The sequence below is a fragment of the Macaca thibetana genome, chromosome 14, assembly GCF_024542745.1.
Source record: "Macaca thibetana thibetana isolate TM-01 chromosome 14, ASM2454274v1, whole genome shotgun sequence".
In the NCBI taxonomy this organism is placed as follows: domain Eukaryota; kingdom Metazoa; phylum Chordata; class Mammalia; order Primates; family Cercopithecidae; genus Macaca; species Macaca thibetana.
Window position 1 is genome coordinate 55,196,618 of NC_065591.1, and position 18,020 is coordinate 55,214,637.

The following is an 18,020-nucleotide window of genomic DNA, read 5'->3' on the forward strand; positions in this document are numbered from 1 at the left end:
CTTAAAGGACATCACCTCCACAGTGGGTTGTTTGAGTGTCAAATCACCCTAGCCACTGATATCCTCCTAATCTAAATGAACATCATTTTTTATCTGGACCACTGCAATGGCAGGCTACTCAGTGTCTAGAACAGGGCCCTGCATGGAGCAGATTGTTGATCTAAAACATCATTGACTGAATGAATAAATGAAATCCTGTTTGCCCTAACTCAGTTACCCTGTCCTGATTCCCTAACTCTTGTTGCGTGTCTGGTGCTGAAATCCAGCCACAATACCATGTTTCTAGGCCCGTCGCCCTGTGCTGTTCTCACCAATCCCTTCGACAGAAGTACATTCATTTGTAAGGACCGTCATAACAAAATACCACAGACTATGTGGCTTAAACAGCAGAAATTTATTTTCCCACACTTCTGGAAGCTAGAAATCCTTTTCTGCCTATTAAAGTCACGTGGGAGAAGCTTTAAAAAAAAACCAATACCGAGCCTTATCCCTAACCAATTGAACTGGATTGTCTGTGGGTGGGGCCTAATGTCATTGTGTGATTGTGAGTAACATTTTATCTTTGTGAAGCCACTTAACTTTGTTCGGCCTACACATTGTCCCCATACAGCTATTTCAAAAATGCACCCTGGTGGTACTAACAGACTGAGAACAAGAGTTTATTTATTTATTTGTTTGTTCTAGATTGAGGGTTGTATCTAGTCAAACATCCAGAAATAGAAGGGTTAACTGCAGCCAGTGGGGCAGGTGTTTGGAGAGAAGACAAGCTGCAGGTGATGGGGTCAAGGAGTCAGCAGGTTTGGTTTCTTTGGGAACCTCTCTAGTTGGCTGGCACGTGGCTGCCTTCTCTCTGTGTCCTCCTGTAGTCTTCTTATAAAAACACAAGTCATATTAGATTGAGGACCACACATATGACCTTATTTTTCCTTAATGTCCTCTTTAAAGGCCCTATCTCCAAATACAGTCACATTCTGAGGTTAGGAGTTTAGCATATGAATTTGGCGTATGGGGGTGGGGAACACAATCAAGCCCATCATAAGGAATAATTCCAGTCCTGTCTGCTGCCTCTGGCTGGACCTCTCTGGGGCCTGCCTATAGTTTGCTCCTAAAATGCATGCTGCTGTTCTCCCTGACATGCCTGATGCCTTGTCATTTCCTGCTGTTCCTCCTTGATGCCAACACCCTGCAGCACAACCACCTGTTGTCTGTTACCCTGCCCTTGGCTGGGGCTGGCCTCCTTCCCATCACCTGCAGCTTGTCTTCTCTCCAAACACCTGCCCCACTGGCTGCAGTTAACCCTTCTATTTCTGGCTGTTTGACTAGATACAACCCTCAATCTAGAACAAACAAATAAATAAATAAACTCTTGTTCTCAGTCTGTTAGTACCACCAGGGTGCATTTTTGAAAGAGCTGTATGGGCACAATGTGTGGGCCGGACAAAGTTAAGTGGCTTCACAAAGATAAAATGTCACTCACAATCACACAATGACCTTAGGCCCCACCCACAGACAATCCAGTTCAATTGGTTAGGGATAAGGCTCGGTATCGGGTTTTTTTTAAAGCTTCTCCCACGTGACTTTAATAGGCAGAAAAGGTTAAGGATCACTGCTTTATCTGGTGGAACAAACCTATTAAATTGAGACAAAAGGTTACCAACTAGCTGAATATAGGAGCAAAACAAGGCTGGGGGATCCCCTTCCATCTGTGACTTGTGAATGTAGTAGAGTACGCCTCCCCAGAGTCCAGTCCCTACCAAACACAGGGGTGAGTGACTCTTCCTTCAGCTCTAGCACCCCTTTGGTGTTAAGTGGTCTGCCCTTTGGTCTCAGAAGTTGGGGGTGGCTTATTAGTGTCCTCTGCCATGTAGGGCAATGTGGGTAAGGTTCAGCAATGACTCTAGACATAGGCAGGTATCATGTCTGCTGGGCCATCTGATCATGACTTGCAGGCTGTTACTGATGAAAGATCTCCGGCAGTAGTAAAAAGAGCAGCTAACATGGCTCTTTGGCTCAGGCAACAGTAGGACTCACTTGGATGGCACGGGATGAGCTCCAGGCATTTAATTGGTCTCCACAGGTTTGCTGGGACTGATCTGCAGTCTCTCCATGCTGATGTCCTCCTCTCTGTGGGGCTCTTTCCCAAGGCCTCCCTGCAACCTCATAGGTCCCTGCTCTCCCCCAACCCTGGATGAAAGCGGCTTAGTCCAGCTCTCCCTCTAGTCTCTTTCCGGTGTGGGTAAAGCCCAATCCCTCATGCTTCCGGGCCTTCCCTTTTGATTCTCAAGAGGCTTTTCTTCTCTCAACAAAACCTGGTTCTCTGCAAACAAAAGGCTTTGGCTTTCAAAACTATTGTTTTTGATGTGGGCTTCAAGAGGCTATTTTAAAGTCAGAAAACTGAACATTTACTGTTTTATTCTGTTTCTTTCTGTTAGCATTCCGGTTGTACCAATCCTAATTCTCCTCAAGGCAATGCCTCTGATTTACTAGGGAAAAGGTCAAGTGGAAAAAGTGTAGCAAAGAAAAGCATGAACAATAACATTTCAAGATACCCTTTCTCTATGTAAGAAATACTGCAACACTGGCCACGCCACACCTCCCCTCAGGCAAGCCCCAACAAGTGAGCAGGCCAGGATGTTCTGGCTGAGTCCACACAGGCAGAGTGAAGACGAGAATCAAGATTTTTCTTGACAATAAAAGTTCTAAATCACAATTATTAAATCATTGTTTTCTTTAACAAGCCAACGGCTAAAAACAAAAGGTGGGAGGAGCTTACTCTAGACTAAAGAAACACTAGAGATAGAATAATTTTGTCCGGATTCTACTGTGAACAAACCATTGTCAAAAGACATTTTTGAGGCAATCGGGCAAAGTTGATTATGGCATGGGTATGAGATGATACCACAGAATTATTTTTAATGTTAAGTGTGACAATGGCATTTTGGCTACGTAAGAAAATATTATTTTCATTTTTTTAAAACAGATGCATACTGAAGTATGTGTGGGTGATATGATGGGATGACTGGACAAAAGAAAATTGAAGAAAACAAAAAAGTTATTAAGAAAAGAAAGAGGAAGGAAGATGAGAAAAGAGAAGGATAGGCAGGAAAGAAAAGAAAAAACATACTTTGGCAAAAAAATTTTTTAAAAACAAAAAAGAAAAAGGATAGATGAATCAAATGTGGCAACGTCATGATAATTATTGAATTTTAATGATGAGTATATGGGGGTTCATTATATTATTATTTCTCTGTTGTTGTGTGTTTGAAAGCTTTCATAATTTTTTAAGTTGTAAAACTGGTGCAGAAAAAGACACACTGAGCAATGGAAGAGATTAAAAGGGCCAGAAACAAATTTAAATATTTACTATTTAAGAATTATTATATTACTGATTTGCAGGAAGATGAATTCTTTGTTCAAATAAAATCTTCAAATAAAATCTGACAAGGAGCTCCAACAAAAAGGAATAAAACAAAAAAGGGATAGAGATGTTCCACTAGAAGCTGGAGAAAGAGACTAGCATTTTTTTCTTCCCCCTTTTCTCCCCAGGAAACTTCAGAAGTAACTCAGGAAAACTCTGTGTCTCTGTGGAACACAGTTTAAAAACCTCTAGTGCATATGATGAAGGAAGATCCTCAGGTCCTACAGAAAATATGCATTACTCAGTATAAATACTGGACAATTGGCTAACAATTTAGGGGAAAATAAAAGTTAAATCCCTACCTCATCAGATGCCAAAATAAATTCCATTTGCTTTAAAATGTTTAGCCTGGGTAATATGGTGAAACCTCAACTCTACAAAAAATTTAAAAATTAGCCAGGCGTGGTGGTGTGCACCTGTAGTGCCAGTTACTAGGGAGGCTGAGATGAGAGGATCACCTGAGCCCAGGAGGTCAAGGCTACAGTGAGCCACGATCACCCCACTGCACTCCAGCCTGGGCAACAGGCTCAAAATAGTCTCAGTATGGAGTGAGGCCACTGGTATAAGTTGAAAACCTCAAAAACCATTTTTGTCTCAAAAAAATAAATAAAATAAAATGTTTAAAGTACAAAACAAAATTATAAAATATTAGAAAAAAGAGATGGCTATTCTAAAATATTGAAGTAGAGAGAGACTTTGTAAGCAAGCCAGTAAAGACAGAAATTATAAAGGAAAAGATTGATATCTTTGATTATATAAATATTCATAAGTTTTATATGGCAAAAAATAAGCCACACTCTACAAAAAGAAAAAAGGTGTGTCTCTATGTGACAAAACTTTAGTATTCTTAATCAATAAGAATATTAAAGTATTTCAGATCAACAGAAAAAAAAAATTCCAACAGAATGAATGAATTAAGAACTCAAAAAAAAAATGGCAGGGTGTGGTGGCTCGTTTATAATCCTATAATTACAATCCTATAATTCCAGCACTTTGGAAGGTCAAGGCAGGAGAAACACTCGAGCCCAGGAGTGCAAGACCAGCCTGGGCAACATAGTGAGACCTCCTCTCTACAAAACATTTAAACATTAACCAGGGTGGTACACGCCTGTAGACACAGCTACTCAGGAGGCTGAGGCAGGAGGATGGCTTGAACCCAGAAGCTGGAGGCTGCAATGAGCTATGAGTTATGATCATGCCACTGCATTCCAGCCTGGGTGACACAGCGAGACCCTGTCTGTTACTAATAAATAAAATAAATAAGTAAATAAATAAACAATAACAATATATGTAAGGGGAAATATAAATGATCATGAGTACATGAAAAATACTCAAGCTACACTAATAATCAAGGAAATAAGTTAAAGTAGTGAGAAGAGTTGATGTTGTTAAATTAAATTTAGCCTAAATCTGCTTCCTTACGTATTTTAAGTTTCGCCAAAAGCTTTTTGCATACATAGTGAACGGTAACCTAACAATGTGAAAACACACTGTAACCTACTCTTGTAATAAGTAGCCAAGTCTCAGCCAATCACAGAAGCCATACTTTGACTACTCACAGGTGGCTAAGTGTTCAAACCTTGTTTTTAAAAGGCAGACACAGAATTGTAATCAGTCTGGCTGTTTCTGTACCTCACTTCCATTTTCTCAATGTCACTTTTGTTTTTCTGTCCATAAATCCTCTCCAACCACGTAGCAGCACCAGAGATGCTCTGAGCTTACTCTGGCTCTCCGGGGCTGCCTGATTCGTGAATCCTTCTTTACTCAGTTAAACTATGTTAAATTTAATTCGTCTAAAGTTTTGTTTTTTAAACAATGCTGATTCCTCTTTCTGGTGATATAGCAGACCAAGTCGAAAATCCTGCTACTATAAAACATCTAGAAATGTTAAGTAAAATACACTTAATATCCTTTTAAATGCATAGCTGAACCCCATGAAAATACAGAAAATCCACAGAAAACTAAACCAAGGTAACTAAAAACCAGAGTAGAAAACTTGAGCTGAAAAGCAGTTGCCTGGGTTTTGGGGAAGGAATTTCCTCCTTTTGGTAACAGAGATTTGTTTAGGGACAGAAGAAAAGGAACTGAGATACTCACATAAATCCAAGGACTCTCAAAATGCTACACCCCACATCACCAGCACAGATGCACTTTTGCATGGTTCATAAACATAACATTAAGAAATTAATATAAAGAATGGTCTCAGATAGGTAATAACCTTGGGACAATTGGCAGAAGCAAACATAAATCTCTCTGAAGGGACTCAACCCAGTCCACAAGAATTACCATCAACTAAGCTTTAAAAAGATGAGCTCGCAACCCCAAATTACAGGAAATAGGAGGAAATACATCACAATGAACAAGAGTCAGCTGATAAAGGTAACAGAGTTATTAGAATGAAACTATAAACTAAATGTTTTAAATTATTAAGGATATAAAATGCAGTCTCAAAAACATGAGAAAAGAATAAAACTTTTTAAAGAACAATAGGAAACACCATGTTTACCTATTAGATGACACAATATTATTAATTGAAAAGAAGAATAATGTTCAGTGTTTCAAAGGAAATAGGAAATTGATTTTTTTTTTTTTTTTTTTTTTTTTTTTTTGAGACAGAGTTTCACTCTTGTCACTCAGGCTGGAGTGCAATGGTGCAATCTTGGCTCACTGCAACCTCCGCCTCCCAGGTTCAAGAGATTCTCCTGCCCCAGCCTCCTGAGTAGTTGAGATTACAGGCACCTGCCACCACGCCTGGCTAATTTTTTGTATTTTTAGTAGAGATGGGGTTTCACCATGTTGGTCGGGCTGGTCTCGAACTCTGAACCTCAGGTGATCCACCCATCTTGGCCTCCCAAAGTGCTGGGATTACAGGCATGAGCCACCGCACCTGGCCAGAAATAGACTTTTTTATACTGTTAGTAGAAGTAAAAATTGATCTTTCCAGAGGGCAATCTGGCTCAAATGCTTTAACAAAAAAGAAGACAGACCCAATGACCCAATAATTTTACTTGTAATAATTTATCCTAAAAAATAGTCATAAAAGTACTCAAAGATGAAGTGAATGCACATAAAAATGTTCACTGAAGGCTTTAAAAAAATTGTTTAGTGATGGGATCCCCCTATGTTGCCCAAGCTGGTCTCGAACACCCAGTTTCAAGTGATCCTCCCACCATGGTCTCCTCGTAGCTGGGATTATAGGTACAAGCCACAGCACCCAGCTATACTAGGGGCATTTTTAATCATAAAAACACAGAGGGAAAACCTTGACATTCAGCCAGGCATAGTGGCTCATGTCCGTAATCCCAACACTTTGGGAGGCCAAGACAGGAGGATCACTTGAGGCCAGGAGTTCAAGACCAGCCCGGGCAACACAGTGAGACCCCAGTCTACAAAATATTTTTAAAATTAGTTGGGCATGGTAGTGCACACCTATAGTCCCAGCTACTCGAGAGGCTGAGTCAGAAGGATTGGTTGGGCTCAGGTATTTAGGTTGCAGTAAGCTATGATTGTGCCACTGCACTCCAGCCTGGGACAGAGTGAGAAACACACACACACACACACGCACACACACACACCAAAACCAAAATAACCTTAACATCCAACAGCAGAGAATGGTTAAACAAATTATGATTTGTTTCATAATTTGTTTCATTTCATTTTAATAAAATGAAATAATGTGCAGGAAATTAAAATGATGCTGCACAGATATATTTATTGGTATCAAAAATGCCCAAATATTCTGAGAAGTGAAAAAAAAAAAAGCAGATCAGCAGATCATGGACAAATATGATCTCACTTCTTTTTAATTGTGTAACCCATTAGGAAAAGTTCAAATGATCAATAAATAAATGAAGATATGTCAACATTCACCAGCAACCAGTAATGGAAAGTAAAACAATATTACTTTTATACTCATCAGCAGGGCAAACATCAGAAGAGGATCCATGCTATATTTCTCAGGGTTCTCTAGAGAAACACAATCAGTAGGATATGTATAGATTTGTTGATTTGTTTCTTATGGGAACTGGCTCATGCAATTATGGATGCGGTAAGTCTCAAGATAGGCTGTCTGCAAGCTGGAGAACCCAGAAAGCTGGGGGTGTAATTCGGTCCAAGTCCAAGGGACTGAAAACCGGGGGAACTGATGGTATAACTACCAGTCTCAGTATGGAGTGAGGCCACTGGTGTAAGTTGGAAACCTCAAGAACCCAGAGGTCTGATGTCCAAGGGCAGGACAAGATGGATGTCCCAGCACAAGAAAACAGAGGGGAGAATTTGTCCTTTCTCTGCCTTTTTTGTTCTATTCCAGGTCTCAACAGATTAGATAATGCCTGTCCACATTGGTGAGAGAGCTTCTTTACTCAGTCTACTGGTTCCAATGGTAATCTCCTCTGGAGACATCCTCACAGACATATCCAGAAATAATTTTTTACCAGCTATCTGGGCATCCCTTAGCCCAGTCAAGTTGACACATGAAATTAATCATCATACATATAAATATTGCAAAGACATGGGGAGGTGAGAACTCTCAGGCACTGCTCGTGTAAATGCATACTGGTACAGGCATTTTGGAAAGCAAGCTCATACAATTTAGCATAATCTATATGTAGAAGGCTTTTAAGTAAATGATGCCATTTCTGGGTATATATCTCGAAGAAATTTTCATTTAGACCCATAAGAGGACATGAAATGGAATGTTTTTTTTTTTTTTTTTTTTTTTTTTTGAGACGGAGTCTCGCTCTGTCACCCAGGCTGGAGTGCAGTGGCCGGATCTCAGCTCACTGCAAGCTCCGCCTCCCGGGTTCATGCCATTCTCCTGCCTCAGCCTCCCGAGTAGCTGGGACTACAGGCGCCTGCCACCTCGCCCGGCTAAGTTTTTGTATTTTTAGTAGAGACGGGGTTTCACCGTGTCAGCCAGGATGGTCTCGATCTCCTGACCTCGTGATCCGCCCGTCTCGGCCTCCCAAAGTGCTGGGATTACAGGCTTGAGCCACCGCGCCCGGCCGAAATGGAATGTTAATTTACATATTGTTTGTGGCAGAGGGGTACTGGGGGCAACCCAAGTGTCCCTCATTAAAATATAAGAAAAGTAAAACGTGGCAGATCCATAAAATAGTGTAATATTCAGCAGTAAGAGGAAACAATCTACCTGGGTAATTTTTTTAAAGTGTTGAGTGAGATTAGGAAACAATAAATATTTTAACACAATGTGTTTGCAGGTTAAAAACATGCAGTTGTGAAATAACAGCAGATTTTACAAGATTGTATACTATAATAAGCACAGATATCAAATACATTAAAGAGGGTTCCTATAAAGGAGATGTGAAGGGATATGGAAATTAAAGAAGAAAAAATAAAATAATTTTAAAAAGAGAGAAGCCTTGCACAGATTGGTAATGACAATTTGCCTTAAACTGAGTAGGTTTAATTCAACTCTCTCCACTGAATTCAATTTTTTAAAGTGTGTATATGTATAATATATAAAAATGTCTAAAAGGAAGTTAGCCAGGCATCATGCCTATAGTCCCCCCTACTCAGGAGTCTGAGGCAGGAGGATTGCTTGGGCCTGGGAGTTTGAGGCAGTGAGCTTGATCAAACCACTGCACTCCAGCCTGGGAACTGAGCGAAACCCTGTCTCTAAATAAATAAATAAAAGATTAAAATGTCTAAAATATTAATAGTGGTTATATCTGAAAGTAGTATCACAGGTGAATCTTTTTCTTCTACACTGAATAAATATTGTAAATAAGTAAAACACCTTTTTATGCTTTAAAATTGTATCTTAATACTCAAAACTACTTTCCTAATGTTGGATAAATGTACAAAAACCTACTAAATTCGGCTGCCTGTGTGGCCACAGTTATTTTTATTGTTTTTCCAGAATGTTCCAAATAGCTCTGGAACAAGAATAGTGGGACCACCAGATAGCTATCTAGCCTCACCCTTCTTCTCATGCACGTGAAGACCAAGCCTCCAGCCTGGCTTTGGCAGAAACCTCTGTGGGACTCAGGATAACAAGGCCTTCTCCTTCTCAGCTGGGGAAAGGAGGGGCCTTATGTTATAGCTCTCTCTTACTCTCTGAGAGTCAGCTCAGAACATCCTCTGAAAAGCTGCTTTAAGCAGCAGTTGCCAAGACAAAAGGTCCCACCTCAAGGGTGGAAACTCTATTTGCAGTTTTGTAGACACAGGTGTTCTTCCAGGCGACTTAAGATCTACAGTGTGGGACTGTATTTGGCCAGGAATAGTTCAGAAGGCCTTCCCCGCCGAAACCAGCTCTTGAAGCTCCAGTGTATATTTTAACTATATTTGGCAATTCAAACCAAAGAGGTCAGTGGCTTAGCTCAGGAGGGGAAAAAGGTTGATTTATAATCCCTTCTTCAAACCAAGACCAAGAATTTAAAACTCAGTTCATTTATTTATTTTGCACTCATTGAGCTTACTGCTGAAGCAGCTCTCCTTCCCTATTCTACCAGCCCTCATGTAAATCTTTCAGAACCACAGGTGTAAATCACCTATACAAGCTATCCCTGTTTTAGAGGACATCTGGGGACATTTGGCTGGAGAATCTAAATGTTAAAATTATCCCACTTTACTCCGTATGTCTTTAGAGCATCAAAACAGCCTGTAGCACTTGGGTGCAAATCCAGGCTCCAGCGCTTATTACTCACTGTGTAACCTTGGCTGAGTTACTTCATGTCTCTGAGGTTGTTTCCTTATCTATAAACAGATAACACCCACTTCACAAGGCTGTTATAAGAATTAAATGAGATAAGGTATATAAAGTGGCAAAGAGAATATCTGACACCAAGCAAGGGCTAAAAAAAGAATCTGTCTCCATTCCTCCCCATCACTCCGCTTCACTCTTAGCTGTTCAGCCAAGGTGTTTGCTTTTCAAGAAATTGCCTGATACCCTGTGTTTGATTACACTTGGATGGTACCATTCCCATAGCAAGCAACAGTAGCTAAAGATAAAAGCTGTGACTACTCCTCAGCTGTGGACAGGTCGAATCAGCTCACAAATGACTCATCACTGTTGATAAACGATGTGTTCTTGGCATCAGGAGTCCCTATCCTGATAAGCTTCAGCACCTCAAAGAGAAGGGCCCAGGGTTTGATGGTGACCTTCGGTTAATCCTGAACTCATACCAAACTGGTCCTAGGAGGGTCTCTGTCTCCTTGCACATGTCTCCAGTCACAGGATTCTCAGCGGGAAGGACTCCAGCTGAGCAGCTGCCTCTTTCACCTCAGAGCTGAACCATCTTCTTCACTTGCCTTGAATTCCCTTAAGTCATAAGACTTCCTCAGCACAAGGCTAGACGCCTGTTCCCTGCTCATAACCGCCCTAAGCTTGTGCCCAACCTGCCTTTGGCAGCTTTGTTTGCTGGCTGACGCTGTGCCAGGGTGAGGTTTGGCTGGAGTGCTTTGTGGCTACAGGACAAACCTTGGCTCAAGGAAAGGAGTGAGTGTCTAATCTTGAGCCACCGTCTGTAAGGCTGAAGTGTTTGCTGCTCTCTGCAGTTTCTGTAGCCCCTTCAGACCACCCAGAACCCACTCACTGGCACAGAAATTCCATGACAGGAATCTTTAGTCACTTTTTCATTCATACATGCCTGGTACATTTTCGGTGCCTGGCACAGAATTCCCACAAAGTGAATCTTTTTCTGAAAGGCCCTTGAGGACAAGAATGGTCTGTAGCTGCATTTCTAATCCCCTCAATTCTGGCAAACCTCACACAATTATTAAGATCAAACAGGACAATAAACTATATGAGATTGGCACTGTCAACAGCCAGGTGCCCAAACTGAGGCTTTGTATGGTCTTAAGGAAATTCTGCGTGCTTGAGTTTACTTTCTTCTAAATTGAAACTGCTTTGAAATGAGGTATCTCTGGACCCCAGACTAGGACCCCTCTCTCTCAGTGAGTATGCAGTCCTCTTCTGCAAGAAACTAAACAATCTAGTCCCTCAGAGGGGGCCTTGTAATGTGCAAAAGCCCTAGAAGGCCGTAGGCCACCCTGGAAACATTTCCATTCTCCAAACTCACCTTCAGGTTTTCTTCACCAGGAAGGTTTCTGAGATCACCTACAAGCACTGACATTGAGGCCAGGGAAGCTTTTTGGAAAGGACAAGTAGCTGATCTCCATCTTGGGTCCTTAGGATATTGGATGAGACAAACGGGGCACCCTGAAATCAAAATCAGGGGTCCTTCTCTTTACTCTCCCCTTATGTCCTAACTATTCCCATGTCCCCTGCCTTTCTAGTCACTCAAGGAGGGCTTAGTGTCTGTCTATCGCCGGAACTGGGATCAACCTTCTTAGAAGATAAGGCATATAAAGAAAGTAAGGAGGAAGGAAGGAAAGAGAGAGAGAGGAAGGCTGGAGAGAAGTGAAGAAAAAAAATGAAAAATGGCTTGGGAAGGAGGAAGGAAGAGGTGAGCGGCTAGGGGAGGCGGAACAATGAAGGTCTCAGGCCGTCGGAGGCTCACGGTTCCGGCGGCACGTCCGTCCCGCCCGCCTCCAGCCGGCAGCTGCACACAGCGCAGCGTGTGGGCGCTGAGTCACTGTCCCAGAACAGGGAGCCACGGTGCAAGTCTGGGGGGTGTAGGGGGACGGCCCTGGATGGCATCTGCAAACTGTTTCTTTTTTTCTTTTTTTTTTTCTTTCTTTCATTAAGGCTATGTGCTGACTCCCACGTAGCAGAACTTATTAAACCGCACGTACTGCTTGGCGGCGCTGGGCCTGTCTCAGCTGCCTGCAGGGGGCGCCACAGCCTCGCCCATGAGCCCGCGGTTCGCGGGCGCTCAGGCCCGGGCAGACCCGGGGTTACTGGGGGTTACTGGCGGTTACTGGGTTTTCCGGAGGTGTCCCAACGCATTGCTGGGGCGCCTTGGAACTTTAACAGCCGCGGCAGGCAGGGGGAACGCCTCTCTTAGAAGGCCTCAGAGACCACCCCAACTTTTCGAAGCGCGCTTTCGCGCAGGGTTCTGTGAGCAACCCTATAAATCTAGGACTCCGTTGCGCAACCCGAAAGTCCAGGCTTGCCAACCCACTAGGGCTCCCCCTACCCCCGCCCGGCCTGGCCGCCACGCCAGGCGGTGACCTCCGGCGTCTCCGCGAAGCCCTGGTTCGCACCCAGGACACGTGCTCTGCGCGCCCCACGCAGAGAACAGAGCTCGTGACAGCTCAGCCGGCTCAGAGTAGAGCCAGCACCTGCGCGCGCTGCCGTCCCACGTTCCCAAGCCCGGCGGCGCGACCCCAAGGCTCCTGGGCGGGCCGGGACCAGGGCACACTCCCTCCCTAGACGCGAGAGCCGAGCCGAGAGAATGAATCAGCATTGAGACAGTTTATTGGTTTGCTGTTCGCATATCACCCATTTCATGTAAATAGATTATACAGAGACTTGGTGTTTCCTTCTTCCAAACAGGAGGTAATCAGTCTTTCTCTTTCATGCACACAAACACAAACACACTCACATTCCACGCAGCGAGCAACTTTACACCTCACTGAGACATTCACGTCTTAAAATAGGGGGAGGAGGACAATATAATTGCTTTTAAAATGCCCTTAATACAATATATAACGTACAAAAATATCTCTATATTTGAAGTTACAAAAAAACTCTTGACAGCAACAAACTTAAATATTGATAGTTACCTCTATATGTACAACACACATTGCACTTTTCCTCTCTAGGTTTTGGAAAGTTCAAGTAATAGTGAGGCTTGTGCCCTGGTGGGGTGACACGCCGTGAGAAATCAGTTTGTGGGCGAATACGGCTGTGGCTCAGACCCCTGCCCCGGGGGTCTCAGCATTCATTTCTCAGTTTCTCCTCTCCTTAAGCCTGGCAAACACTCACTCGGATTCTGCTGCATCCCGCCCCCACGGGGCACCCGCACTGAGCAAGGCTAAGGAAGCGATGCCCCCAGAAGGAGGGGCCCTTGCAAAGCCAGAGATCGCCGCCGGACGGTGCTTCCCGGATTCGGGGTCTCTGCAGGGCTGTCACAGCCCGGTACCCACACCGCTCGGGAAGTCCTTCGTCCCGGGAGGCACCAGCGGGATGCTTGCGCGACTGTTCGTTGTGCTATGGGCACCTGAATCCTAAAGAAAGTGGGGAGCACTTCCACTCGGCGGGGGTGGAGCCCCAGGTGCTTGTGGCTTAGAAGACATCAGAGTCCGACCCGGGCCGGCCTCAGGCAGGGAGCGCCGGCGCCGGCGGCCGTAGCCCTGGGGGCTGATCTTGCTCCTGGGGGCGACGTTGTCCTTGTCCTTATCTGTGAACTGGTAGATCTGGTGTGCCAGCTTCTGCACCGTGCATGTCCCGAAGCGGCAGCCAAAGCTCCGGAGGCCCTGGAAGTTGTTCATGCTCTGGCGGTAGCGCTTGACTCGGATGCGGGGGGCATCCGGACTGCTTCGGGGGAGGGGGAGAGAAAGGCAACTTGAGACCCCATCAAGCAGAGCTTTGGCCCCAACACCGGGAACGGGAGCCATTCTAGGGCCAGAGGGAGCTGGAAACTGCTCGCGCCATCTGAGCTGCGTCCAGCCCCGACGATCCCCCGGGCCAGGGGAGTAGAGACGGAGAGCTCCTCCCGCACACCTTCCTTCCCTCCCGTCCCTGGACAGCACAGGGCGTAGTTACCTGTCTTCGGGGCTTGGAGAGGCACCCTTCATGTCCTGGGGCCGAATGAGAGTCTGGGCAGGCCCAGCCTTCACGTCAGCGAGCCCAGTGGGGTAGCTGCTGGACATCCGCAGTTCCCTCTTCCCACGACTCAGAGCCCACTTATTCCACCTGGAAAACACAAGCAGACAGAGTCGCGTGCGTTCAGGCGATGTCCTGGCCTGTCCCTGCTCCCATTCACTTCTAGACCTTCGGGACCAACGGTCAGTTCCCCTTGCCTGCCAGGTACCAGGACCGGGGACGGGGTTTGCCCCGGACTCACTTCTTTCGAAACTGCGATGCGACATCCAACCGAGCGGTTTCAGCGCCTAGGAAGGCGAGCGAACCCAGGTACATCAAGGCGACAGAAACCAGCTTCATCCCCGCTGCGAAGCGCAGACCCTGGAAAAGAAGAAAGAGTCGAGCGTGAGCACCCGGGCCAGTTGCACCACCCGGGCGGGGCACGAAGGGCGGGCAGGGGCCCCGGCGAGGCGGGTTTAGCCCGCGCTTTGCCTGGCGCTTATCTCCCTCGGCGCAGAGAGGCGCCAGAGACGTTTGCACGCGCCGGCCGGGTGACAGGCCCCGCACGGGAGGCCGCTGCACCCCGCCAGGCTCCCAGAGGGTCTCTGCTCAACTTCTTGGAACTTGGCTGACGGAGCATAGGGGACTGGGTCTCTGGATCTCCAGCTGTGTGCACAAGCTGGGCCCAGGATATGGGGTGTATCCCTCAGAGAACCCCCCAAAGTGGGTTGCTCCCCTCACCCAGATCTCCCAGTTTAGGGCCTTGGCAAGCACTGCCCCCACTCCACCTCTTAACCCGCAGCGTCTGCGGCACCTACCTGCTAAGAGAGTGATCTGCCAAGTACTTGGAGGAGAAAGTCTCAGACGTCCCACTGGCAATGGCAAAACCCCAAAGTCCAAGCCCAGCTGCAGTGAGAAGCCCAAAGTGGCAAGGCTCGAGCTCTTCTATCTAGTGTCACCAAGAAACCACTGAGTGGCCAGCTCTGGTTCCTGTGCTTTATAAGCGCACGGGTGGGGGAGCGGCGGGGCGGGGCCTGTGCTGCCCAGTTGCCTTCCCTTTCTTTCCTAAGCCACGCGCGCTCCTGCTCTCGGACGCGCGCATTGCTTCCTTTGGGGCTGGGGTTGGACGGGGGGAGGGGGAGTTGGGGGGAGAGGAGGTCCCTGGTGCCCAGAGGGCTTAGGTATGGGCTCCGGGCGGTTGGTGCAGGAACAGCCACAGCCCTAACTCTTTGGGCACAGGGTTCAGACAGTACGCCGGGGCGAAGGGGCGCCACTACAACCTCTTGAGGTCCTTATCCAGGACCTATGAAGCCCAGAGTGCAAAGCCTCCTGGCGAAAAATAGCAAGAGCCCGCGGGAGGGACCGCGCGGATGGCCCGAGCCCCGGACCTGGGGAGCTGTGGACTCAAGTGGACCGCGCCCCCTGCCGGCTTGGCGCCTGACCTGGCCGCGACCCCAGGCTCCCGCGGAGGGGCTGGGGCAGGGACCCAGCAGAGCCGAGAGGAGCAGGACTCACTAGTACCCCAGAGGACCGAGACCCCGGGGTTTCGGGATGGGCTAGTAAGATTTCACAGTAGGGACAAAGCTCAGAAAAGCTAAATTGAGAATTGGGATTTGGAGGGGGGAATTATCTGAAATTTCAGAATTTACATTTCTATTTGGAAACATAGGAATAACCAAAATTAGGAGGAAATATACTGTTTCATTTTGCCTCCTTGTAATCCTATTATGCCTTATAAGGTCATAACCTGAGAGTGCGCCTGGCTGCCTTCATTCATCCATCGTAAACGTGAGGACTGACTGCCAGGGAGCACACTAACGCTTCACGTATGCTAATCATTTTACAGTTTACCAAGCACGGCCACATCCCAGTCTACTTTGAGCTTCACACCCACCCTTGAGTCAGGCAAGGAAGGTAACATTACTTTTCCCATTTCAGCAGGTAGAAAATTCAAGCTCAGAAAGGGGAGGTATCTGCAGAGAGGAGAAGTCACCTTGCAGGTAGGAAGCAGCAGAGTCCCTACTCGGTCCGACACGCAAGCACGGCCGACTGGGGCGCGGTGTAGATTCCTCTAGGCTGGGGTCACCGTCTTCTCAAGGGGGAAAGGAGAGTCCTAGCCCCCGCCCAAAGAATTTGTGCCTGTTCATGATGAATCACGCTAAACACGTTTGTTACCCGTTTGTGCTCTTCCATCACAGCTTCTGCTCTTTCTTACTTCTCTCCTGGGGGCCAAACTGGGAAGGAAAGGCTAAGCCACGGGGCTTCCTGCTTCTTGCTTGTGGGTTTCTGGGGTCCTACAAACCACTCCTCTACTCGAATGTCCTGAAGCCCAGCGACTCGACGGAGAGGCCAAGGGTGCAAGACCACTAGCCAAAGAGGCTTCTGGTCCTCACCTCCCGGCAATTCGCTGTGTGAAGGTGGGCGAGTCACGTCCCATCTCTCGTGTCCCCATCTTAGAGCCGGTCCTCAGCAGACCTTTAAGCTTCTTTCCTACTCTGCCATATGGCTCTGAGCTCCGGTGCAAAGGCGGCTGGGCGGTGGGTCTCGTGGACCTTGCCCAGAGTGGTCTGTCTGGGCCGCGCACCGCTGGCTCAGCCGCCTTTTCACTCTCGGGACTCTACAGTGGACATTGCACCTGGGGAAGAAATGGCCGCGCCGAGGTTGTTTATTTTAAGGACTCTTCCTGGAAGAAGCCACCTGAGCGGACCTGAATTCCGTCTGAAGACGGAGGAGAGATTCTGGGCCCTGACCCTGGCCCTAGTAAGGGGTTAGGACGCAGGGGGTTCGAGGAGTGCAGCACGGAGCACTGGTCGGGATCCGACCGCCTGGCTGGGCGCAGGGCGGTCACCGCAGCGGCCTGGCCGGGCGGCTAGTCCGTCTGCACCGCAGACAGCAGCTATTACTGCACGCCTGCTGGATGACCAGGAGCCTCCCCAGCCTAACTATTGTTCTTCTTCCTTGTCTCCCATTTCCTTTTCCTTTCACTTATCCTCTGCCAATCAAGCTCTTCCCACCGATCCAGGACTGGCTATCAGTCTCTCTGAGGATGCGACCTACTTGTCGCCACTTTCCACTTGGGTCCACGCCAGGACAGGTTTTACTTTCATTTCTCCCGCGCGCGCCTCTGACTGCTGGAGAGGTCAAGGACAGCTAGGCGTCGGCCCACAGCCAGGGAAGGTCCCGTGGTCTGGACTCGTTCCTTCCAGTCTCCACCAGTCCTGGGGGGGTGGGGCGGGGCGGGGGTGTTTGTTCTCCAGAGAACTCTGCGACTGTATCTCCCTGCCCTTTAGAAAAGCCCGTGATTCCGTAGGGGAAACTGAGCTGTCGCTCTGCCAGGAGGATCGCGAAGCGAGTGCTCTTGGTTCAAACACCTCTTTGAGCTGCAGGCGGCTTCAAAAAGGAAAGCAAGCCCAGGAGTGGAGGGAGACTCAGAGGCTAGGCTCTGCCAGCCTCGGGTGCCTAGGCCAGCAACGTTGTGGCTGTGCCAAGAATTCCCACCTGAGAGTCTTTGCACGCACCTTATCAGCCTGGTGCACTTTGTCGCTCTGGCACTTAGAGATCTGTCACTTGAGAACTAAGTCAATTCTTTCTTTAAGTAAAATCTTGGATTGGCAGCTCAAAGGATTTTGCTAGAAAGCCCCTATCTTGGAGGGGGGGGTGTGTGTGTGTGTGCACGCTCCCCACTTGCAGGGGCCAGAGTACTCCCCAAAGCGTCGTGGGTTTAAGTCGAAAAAAGATAAGGAATTTGTTAAATCTGGGCATCTATGTTTTTTCTCGTGAAATCTCAAATTTGCAAATTAATCATCGTTAACGACAAAAAAATCACTAGAATGCATTTCTGATTCAATGGTTCTATGGAGAAGGAAATGCTGCAGTGGGAGTTCTGATCCTGGGGATTTGTTAACATAAGTTGCATTCATTCAAGTGGCA

The 18,020-nt window shown here is 46.9% G+C and overlaps 2 protein-coding genes across 4 annotated transcripts in view; one reads left to right on the forward strand and one right to left on the reverse strand.

Moving 5' to 3' along the window:
* SBF2 (SET binding factor 2) overlaps positions 1–18,020 on the forward strand; it is a 589,674-nt gene that overhangs the window by 51,039 nt on the left and 520,615 nt on the right. The gene's annotated exons all lie outside the window — the stretch shown is intronic.
* Positions 12,744–15,152, reverse strand: ADM (adrenomedullin). Of its 3 annotated transcripts, none has more exons than XM_050757445.1 (4): positions 14,909–15,152; positions 14,353–14,471; positions 14,052–14,201; positions 12,744–13,820 (listed from the first exon to the last, which is right to left on the reverse strand). In XM_050757445.1, exons 2-4 carry the CDS (start codon positions 14,448–14,450, stop codon positions 13,514–13,516), a joined length of 555 nt encoding a protein of 184 aa, XP_050613402.1. In that variant the 5' UTR covers positions 14,451–14,471; positions 14,909–15,152; the 3' UTR covers positions 12,744–13,513. The 3 variants fall into 3 exon arrangements, with proteins under 3 accessions (XP_050613402.1, XP_050613401.1, XP_050613400.1); XM_050757444.1 differs by having other exon boundaries at positions 12,744–13,823; XM_050757443.1 differs by having other exon boundaries at positions 12,744–13,823; positions 14,052–14,471; positions 14,909–15,147.

What these genes read in the sequence shown, in the direction of transcription:
- ADM (XM_050757443.1), bottom strand. Translation starts at nt 14,377, where the DNA reads ATGTCGCATCGCAGTTTCGAAAGAAGTGAGTCCGGGGCAAACCCCGTC. An exon ending in TCTCCAAGCCCCGAAGACAG is followed by an intron (nt 13,824 to 14,051) that starts GTAACTACGCCC and finishes CCTCCCCCGAAG; the next exon opens with CAGTCCGGATGCCCCCCGCA.